The 9,711-nt window shown below is 54.2% G+C and overlaps 1 protein-coding gene across 1 annotated transcript in view; it reads right to left on the reverse strand.

Moving 5' to 3' along the window:
- Positions 1 to 9,223, reverse strand: part of pctp (phosphatidylcholine transfer protein) — a 15,252-nt gene extending 6,029 nt beyond the window's left edge. Inside the window, 4 exon segments of the mRNA XM_027031849.3 lie at positions 1,568 to 1,581; positions 1,584 to 1,646; positions 7,350 to 7,464; positions 9,061 to 9,223. Of these exon segments, the coding sequence (XP_026887650.3) occupies positions 1,568 to 1,581; positions 1,584 to 1,646; positions 7,350 to 7,464; positions 9,061 to 9,189 (321 nt within the window). The 5' untranslated portion in view covers positions 9,190 to 9,223.
- Positions 9,224 to 9,711: the final 488 nt, after the last annotated feature.

The raw sequence follows: 9,711 nt of genomic DNA on the forward strand, positions 1-9,711 counted from the left end.
CTCTGTGTCTGTCTCTCTCTGTGTCTGTCTCTCTCTCTGTGTCTGTCTCTCTCTCTGTGTCTGTCTCTCTGTCTGTCTGTCTGTCTCTCTCTCTGTGTCTGTCTCTCTCTCTGTGTCTGTCTCTCTCTCTGTCTGTCTGTCTCTCTGTCTGTCTGTCTGTCTCTCTCTCTGTGTCTGTCTCTCTCTCTGTGTCTGTCTCTCTCTCTGTGTCTGTCTCTCTCTCTGTGTCTGTCTCTCTCTCTGTGTCTGTCTCTCTCTGTGTCTGTCTCTCTCTCTGTGTCTGTCTCTCTCTCTGTGTCTGTCTCTCTCTCTGTGTCTGTCTCTCTCTCTGTGTCTGTCTCTCTCTCTGTCTGTCTGTCTCTCTGTCTGTCTGTCTGTCTCTCTCTCTGTGTCTGTCTGTCTCTCTCTGTGTCTGTCTCTCTCTCTGTGTCTGTCTCTCTCTCTGTGTCTGTCTCTCTCTCTGTGTCTGTCTCTCTCTCTGTGTCTGTCTCTCTCTGTGTCTGTCTCTCTCTCTGTGTCTGTCTCTCTCTCTGTGTCTGTCTCTCTCTCTGTGTCTGTCTCTCTCTCTGTGTCTGTCTCTCTCTCTGTGTCTGTCTCTCTCTGTGTCTGTCTCTCTCTCTGTGTCTGTCTCTCTCTCTGTGTCTGTCTCTCTCTCTGTGTCTGTCTCTCTCTCTGTGTCTGTCTCTCTCTCTGTGTCTGTCTCTCTCTCTGTCTGTCTGTCTCTCTGTCTGTCTGTCTGTCTCTCTCTCTGTGTCTGTCTCTCTCTCTGTGTCTGTCTCTCTCTCTGTGTCTGTCTCTCTCTCTGTGTCTGTCTCTCTCTCTGTGTCTGTCTCTCTCTCTGTGTCTGTCTCTCTCTCTGTGTCTGTCTCTCTCTCTGTGTCTGTCTCTCTCTGTGTCTGTCTCTCTCTCTGTGTCTGTCTCTCTCTCTGTGTCTGTCTCTCTCTCTGTGTCTGTCTCTCTCTGTGTCTGTCTCTCTCTGTGTCTGTCTCTCTCTCTGTGTCTGTCTCTCTCTCTGTGTCTGTCTCTCTGTCTGTCTGTCTGTCTCTCTCTCTGTGTCTGTCTCTCTCTCTGTGTCTGTCTCTCTCTCTGTCTGTCTGTCTCTCTGTCTGTCTGTCTGTCTCTCTCTCTGTGTCTGTCTCTCTCTCTGTGTCTGTCTCTCTCTCTGTGTCTGTCTCTCTCTCTGTGTCTGTCTCTCTCTGTGTCTGTCTCTCTCTCTGTGTCTGTCTCTCTCTCTGTGTCTGTCTCTCTCTCTGTGTCTGTCTCTCTCTCTGTGTCTGTCTCTCTCTCTGTGTCTGTCTCTCTCTCTGTCTGTCTGTCTCTCTGTCTGTCTGTCTGTCTCTCTCTCTGTGTCTGTCTGTCTCTCTCTGTGTCTGTCTCTCTCTCTGTGTCTGTCTCTCTCTCTGTGTCTGTCTCTCTCTCTGTGTCTGTCTCTCTCTCTGTGTCTGTCTCTCTCTGTGTCTGTCTCTCTCTGTGTCTGTCTCTCTCTGTGTCTGTCTCTCTCTCTGTGTCTGTCTCTCTCTCTGTGTCTCTGTGTCTGTCTCTCTGTGTGTTTATGCATGTAGGATACGTCCCTGTTGGACAGGGAAAGGGGTATTTCACCTCCCAGTAAATCGCCTTCAGGCCACCGCAGTCCATCTCATAAAGTTCTGCGAAAGGAAGAACACCGTGACAAAGAACACTGTTAGCCCACGAGTGGCCTCCTCTGCCCCGCGGCCCACCTCCCCCTAACGATCCCCCCTCAACCCCGCGCCCCACCTCCCCCTAACGATCCCCCCTCAACCCCGCGCCCCACCTCCCCCTAACGATCCCCCCTCAACCCCGCGCCCCACCTCCCCCTAACGATCCCCCCTCTGCCCCACGCCCCACCTCCCCCTAACGATCCCCCCTCTGCCCCGCGCCCCACCTCCCCCTAACGATCCCCCCTCTGCCCCACGCCCCACCTCCCCCTAACGATCCCCCCTCTGCCCCGCGCCCCACCTCCCCCTAACGATCCCCCCTCTGCCCCACGGCCCACCTCCCCCTAACGATCCCCCCTCAACCCCGCGCCCCACCTCCCCCTAACGATCCCCCCTCTGCCCCACGCCCCACCTCCCCCTAACGATCCCCCCTCAACCCCGCGCCCCACCTCCCCCTAACGATCCCCCCTCAACCCCGCGCCCCACCTCCCCCTAACGATCCCCCCTCAACCCCGCGCCCCACCTCCCCCTAACGATCCCCCCTCAACCCCGCGCCCCACCTCCCCCTAACGATCCCCCCTCAACCCCGCGCCCCACCTCCCCCTAACGATCCCCCCTCAACCCCGCGCCCCACCTCCCCCTAACGATCCCCCCTCAACCCCGCGCCCCACCTCCCCCTAACGATCCCCCCTCAACCCCGCGCCCCACCTCCCCCTAACGATCCCCCCTCAACCCCGCGCCCCACCTCCCCCTAACGATCCCCCCTCTGCCCCACGGCCCACCTCCCCCTAACGATCCCCCCTCTGCCCCACGGCCCACCTCCCCCTAACGATCCCCCCTCAACCCTGCGGCCCACCTCCCCCTAACGATCCCCCCTCAACCCCGCGCCCCACCTCCCCCTAACGATCCCCCCTCAACCCCGCGCCCCACCTCCCCCTAACGATCCCCCCTCAACCCCGCGCCCCACCTCCCCCTAACGATCCCCCCTCAACCCCGCGGCCCACCTCCCCCTAACGATCCCCCCTCAACCCTGCGGCCCACCTCCCCCTAACGATCCCCCCTCTGCCCCGCGGCCCACCTCCCCCTAACGATCCCCCCTCAGCCCCGCGCCCCACCTCCCCCTAACGATCCCCCCTCTGCCCCACGGCCCACCTCCCCCTAACGATCCCCCCTCTGCCCCGCGGCCCACCTCCCCCTAACGATCCCCCCTCAACCCCGCGCCCCACCTCCCCCTAACGATCCCCCCTCAACCCCGCGCCCCACCTCCCCCTAACGATCCCCCCTCTGCCCCACGGCCCACCTCCCCCTAACGATCCCCCCTCAACCCTGCGGCCCACCTCCCCCTAACGATCCCCCCTCAACCCCGCGCCCCACCTCCCCCTAACGATCCCCCCTCAACCCCGCGCCCCACCTCCCCCTAACGATCCCCCCTCAACCCTGCGGCCCACCTCCCCCTAACGATCCCCCCTCAACCCTGCGGCCCACCTCCCCCTAACGATCCCCCCTCTGCCCCGCGGCCCACCTCCCCCTAACGATCCCCCCTCAGCCCCGCGCCCCACCTCCCCCTAACGATCCCCCCTCTGCCCCACGGCCCACCTCCCCCTAACGATCCCCCCTCTGCCCCGCGGCCCACCTCCCCCTAACGATCCCCCCTCAACCCCGCGCCCCACCTCCCCCTAACGATCCCCCCTCTGCCCCACGGCCCACCTCCCCCTAACGATCCCCCCTCAACCCTGCGGCCCACCTCCCCCTAACGATCCCCCCTCTGCCCCGCGGCCCACCTCCCCCTAACGATCCCCCCTCAACCCTGCGGCCCACCTCCCCCTAACGATCCCCCCTCAACCCTGCGGCCCACCTCCCCCTAACGATCCCCCCTCTGCCCCGCGGCCCACCTCCCCCTAACGATCCCCCCTCTGCCCCGCGGCCCACCTCCCCCTAACGATCCCCCCTCTGCCCTGCGGCCGTGCTGGTCTGCTCTCCTCCTCCTCCTCCGTTCAGCAAACAGATGTTCTCACTCAACGACTCCCTGCTGGGAGGTAACAGAGCCTGAAACACGTACACACCAACCAAAAAAAAACAACAAGAAAAGAAACATCATGAATAGTTTTGGGCTTGTACTGTTGCATACACCAGTACCACCAGAAACCTTTGTTACACTTACAGACTGGTCTAGATTATTCCGACCAAATATGCTCGTGTAATTGTGTAAATGGCCCCGATTCCTCCCAACACACGGAGCCTCACCATGTGAGGCTGTCCGGACGCTCGCAGAAGAAACATTTGCGCCGATTTGTTGGAGGACTCACATTACAGCCTCCTGAGACACGAGTCCGGTAAAGACCAGTACTGAGAAACGAATGAGACATGAATGAGAAACAAACAATCCTCCAGTGAGGCCCCGAATTGTACAAACACCCTGGGTGGGGGTAGGGGTTGGAGCTCCGTCCGTCCACGAGGACCACAGTGGGACTTTAGACGCTGGTGTTTGCTCAGGCACTCACGGGGGCTCAGATCCGTCCGCTTAAAACAAGAATTACAGGACCAACAGAAAAGAGTGATAAACTAAAGAGGAGACCAGTACACTCACCCACAGCACCACTTAGGATGAGCTACAATGGAGGGCTTTCATTTGGAAACATGAGAAAAGATTTATGGTAACGGTAACCAGTGCGAGGGTGTAGCAGTGCCACAGACCAGAGGAGGACAGCAGCGAGCAGGATGCAGAGGTGCTAATCATTTAATCAGCGCTTTACTTCAGAGATGTCCATTCCAAGTCCATCGGTGTGATAAGTTATATTTGTAAGAGGTAGAGTGTATGTTAATAGAGTAATGTCAGTACCTTCTGGAGAAGAAAAAGGGTTACATTTTATGACATTATAGAAGTCCCAAAAGAAGCAGGTGACATCTAGGAACATGCTGAAAATTAGACACTGGAGATCCAGGCCCTGCACAGATGAACACACCCCTGAACAACAAATGCCCCCCTCCCCCCTCCCCCCTCAGATAGCAACAATGAAATGCACAGACTTGCTGGAGTCAACTGTACCTCCCTCCCTCCCTCCCTCCCTCTCTCCCTCCCTCTCTCCCTCCCTCTCTCTCTCTCTCTCACACACACACTCTCCCTCTCTCTCTCTCTCTCTCACACACACTCTCCCTCTCTCACACACACACTCTCCCTCTCTCTCTCTCACACACTCTCTCTCTCACACACACACACTCTCTCTCACACACACACACACACTCTCTCTCTCACACACACTCTCTCTCTCACACACAAACACACTCTCCCTCTCTCCCTCCCTCACACATTCTCTCTCTCTCTCACACACTCTCCCTCTCTCTCTCCCTCCCTCACACACACTCTCCCTCTCTCTCCATCCCTTACACACACACTCTCTCACACACACTCTCCCTCTCACACACACACACACAAACACTCTCCCTCTCTCCCTCCCTCACACATTCTCTCTCTCACACACACTCTCCCTCTCTCTCTCCCTCCCTCACACACACTCTCCCTCTCTCTCCATCCCTTACACACACTCTCTCACACACACTCTCCCTCTCACACACACACACACACACTCTCCCTCTCTCACACATTCTCTCTCTCACACACACACACACATACTCTCCCTCTCTCTCTCTCACTCTCTCTCACACACACACACACACACACACTCTCTCACACACACACACACACACTCACACTCTCTCTCTCACACACACACTCTCTCTCTCTCTCTCTCTCTCTCTCACACACACACACACACACACACTCTCTCCCTCTCTCACTCTCCCTCTCCCTCTCTCACACACACACACAACACACTCTCCCTCTCTCTCACACACACTCTCCCTTTCCCTCCCTCACATACACTCTCTCACACTCTCCCTCTCACACACTCTCCCTCACACACACACGCACTCTCTCACACACACATGCACACACTCCCTCTCTCGCTCACATGCACTCCCTCTCTCTCCCGCTCACATGCACTCCCTCTCTCCCTCACACTCTCCTTCACACGCAATCGCTCACACACACACACACACACACTCGCTCTCTCACACACACACACTCACTCTCTCACTCACTCTCACACTCACTCTCACCCTCACACTCTCTTTCTCTCACACACTCCCCCTCTCTCACACACACTCCCTCCCTCACACTCCCTCCCTCTCACACTCACACACACACTCACACACACTCTCTCACACACACTCTCTCACACACACTCTCTCACACACACTCACACTCTCTCACACACACACTCTCATTCTCTCACACACACTCATTCTCTCACTCTCTCATACACTCTCACTCTCTCACACACACTCACACACTCTCATTCTCTCACACACACACTCTCATTCTCACACACACACTCTCTCATTCTCTCACACACACACTCTCTCATTCTCTCACACACACACTCTCTCATTCTCTCACACACACACTCTCTCATTCTCTCACACACACACTCTCTCATTCTCTCACACACACACTCTCTCCCTCCCACCCGTACAAGCACATGTGATTGTACAGTGAGTTTGTTTGCATTTGAAGGAAATCCACACCCTTAGTTTGGCTTCTTTTGAAATTTTGAAGGGAAACAAATCTTTGGCACAAAGGAGACAAAGCAGAGCGCCCATCTGGAACACAAGCACCAAAGATCCACAGAGCTGGACGATGCCCATGAGAAGCCAAACTGCTGCGAGCAAGTCAGGAACCTTTTAAACAAATGACCAGCAAAGTCAACGAGTGATTGAACAGCTCAGCAGTTATACAAACAATCTGTAAAATGAACAGAGGGACAAAAAGAAAGAGCTGAAAGATCATTTAAAACGCGTGACTTCCCGCAATAAAGAGCACATCACTAAACAGTTCGCCCTCGGCACAAGACAGCTGTCCTCAGGCTGACGGGTCCTTCAGCGTGGTTAGTGGCACTTTGGTCTGGAAAACAACAGTAATGTCTGTAAAGAACATTGACGAAAGATGCTGGAATTCTCCTCCCTTCCCTCCGCCACAAAATGTTATTCCACTCAAATACTAATTTCCTCAACATCGTGCGTCATTAGCTTATTTATTCTACCATGAAGCGATTAACTGAATAAGGTCAGGAATATTAGGTGTGTGATCAATAATTCAGGCAGGATTAATAAAGTTCAGAAGTTTCATTTATAACCTACAGAGCTACCATACACCAACACACACTAAGACTAAACACTCACAGGGCTTATGAGGATGGTTACCAAGGAAATGTCGAGTGAATGTTCAAGAAAGAGGCTCTAAGACAAAAAAAAATCAAAACCAGCACTCTCACACACAGTCCCACTGGCTACAGTGTGACGCTGGAGATCTAAGATGGAGAAGTTTTTTTTGTACTGAAATTAAGATAAAAAGAGCTGAGGGGGAAGATGTAGGGTAAGCAACGTGTCCTTCTAGTTGGGGTAGTTCACATTTCTGAGGTGTGGTTGAGTATGCTTTGTTGTTAACACTCATCAGTCATGCCAGCGGTGCGTCACCACGGTGACAGCTCACCACACTGGTGGACTCCAGCACAGCTCATGTGTGTGAGGTAATGGCGGCACTGTGAAGATGCCGTTTCCTCGTTTAAAAGTCATGGAGGCGACTGAGAAGACTTTTCCCTTCTGCTTGGCAGTTACCTTTGACATAGCTATCCCACTGTTTCCTGTAGCCCAGGTCCATGTAGACATCTGCGCAGAGCTCTGGCGTGGTGGACAGCGAGCCGAACACTTTATACTCGTACAGTCCAGAGTCCTGTGAAGGAGGATAAGGTCAGAGACAGTAGGGAAGGAAAAATACTGCAGTCCCAGAGATACAGCTAGACACACCGCGGACGACGAGAAATGTCACACTGAAGTCACACACAAGCCACACACACTACTCACCCCAACACTGCTCCGTTAAAGCTCCCATGTTTACCTCGTTACGAGTTTCTCTGCGGTCTTTAATCCAATCAGGTTATGGATTCCTTTAAGCACAACGTCTAGGCTTGCTGGTCCATTCCATTCATTAAACCTTTACACTAACGACGAGAGAATGACGGCCTGCCTCGCGTGTTACTGAACGTACCGAACTCGGTCGTTCGCGTGTCACTACAAAGCTAGTTAGCTCATGAGCTACTCGTGATTATTTTTGTTTGTTTGTTTGTTTATTTATCTTTTGTATTTGATTCATTGCCTGTAGCTTGTTAACGCTTCCCTTTCCTAAACCATCAGGAATTCATCGTCAGCCAGTCTGGATAACCAGTAAGTTGTCTTATTCCAGTCTAGCCGGTTAACCACGCAGCCAAACTGGCTAGGTCAGGTTACCTAGTCAGACAGGATAGCGAGCTATGGAACTTCATGTCGTGTCATACAGTTTCTTCCATATGTAAAGTTTCTACCTGCACGTAACGTCGGTACATGTCCACCCAGTGTCGTTTACATGCACGTAACGTCGGTACATGTCCACCCGTGTCGTTTACCTGCACGTAACGTCGGTACATGTCCACCCGTGTCGTTTACCTGCACGTAACGTCGGTACATGTCCACCCGTGTCGTTTACCTGCACGTAACGTCGGTACATGTCCACCCGTGTCGTTTACCTGCACGTAACGTCGGTACATGTCCACCCGTGTCGTTTACCTGCACGTAACGTCGGTACATGTCCACCCGTGTCGTTTACCTGCACGTAACGTCGGTACATGTCCACCCGTGTCGTTTACCTGCACGTAACGTCGGTACATGTCCACCCGTGTCGTTTACCTGCACGTAACGTCGGTACATGTCCACCCCGTGTCGTTTACCTGTACGTAATGACGGTACATGTCCACCCCGTGTCGTTTACCTGCACGTAAAGTCGGTACATGTCCACCTGTGTCGTTTACCTGCACGTAACGTCGGTACATGTCCACCCCGTCGTTTACCTGTACGTAACGTTGGTACATGTCCACCCCGTGTCGTTTACCTGTACGTAACGTCGGTACATGTCCGCCCCGTGTCGTTTACATGCACGTAACGTCGGTACATGTCCACCCGTGTCGTTTACCTGTACGTAACGTCGGTACATGTCCACCCCGTGTCGTTTACCTGTACGTAACGTTGGTACATGTCCACCCCGTGTGGTTTACCTGTACGTAACGTCGGTACATGTCCACCCGTGTCGTTTACCTGTACGTAACGTTGGTACATGTCCACCCGTGTCGTTTACCTGTACGTAACGTTGGTACATGTCCACCCCGTGTCGTTTACCTGTACGTAACGTCGGTACATGTCCACCCGTGTGGTTTACCTGTACGTAACGTCGGTACATGTCCACCCGTGTCGTTTACCTGTACGTAACGTTGGTACATGTCCACCCCGTGTGGTTTACCTGTACGTAATGTCGGTATATGTCCACCCCCGTGGTCTGCGCGAACAGCTCCCATCCGTCGCCCACCTGCGGCTTGTCCAGCTCCCTCCACGCGTCCTGAAACTCCCGCTCGCAGAACAGCAGCGCCATGTTTCACGCACGAGCCTCCGTCACGCGACCGCGACCAACGTCCTACGTGGCACGTCACAGCACGCGTGCCCGTGCGCGTGCGTGCGCGTGCGCTCGCCCGAATGCGCGTATGATTCGTGTGTGGCGAATAAAGGTTAAAACGCGTCGTTTTTCTGTGCTATAGGAAATGTAAAAAAATAAGTCAAATAAAACATTTACAGGTTTTGTTTACAGGTTAAAGGGCTATTATAATCATAGGCTACTACCTTCAATAGCCTCGCTTTATTATTGTGTGAGCCACAGATATGGAGATTGTTTATCTGCAGCCGGTGTTGGTATCTTTTTACAGGAACCCAAGTCTTATGTCTGCCGCGGTATCTTGTTCCAGGCGCCTAGTGCCTGTAGCCCGTTCTGCGACTTGATTTATACTGGTTATAGACACGTCCTATGCCTACACGTCCACTGAAGCAGTGTTGTAAAACTACAGACAGGAGCAGGTAGGCAGTCATGTAGGGAGTACATGATGGTGGTGCCCACCACCAA

This window comes from Electrophorus electricus, chromosome 6, assembly GCF_041902795.1.
Source record: "Electrophorus electricus isolate QZ-2024a chromosome 6, ASM4190279v1, whole genome shotgun sequence".
Lineage (NCBI taxonomy): Eukaryota > Metazoa > Chordata > Actinopteri > Gymnotiformes > Gymnotidae > Electrophorus > Electrophorus electricus.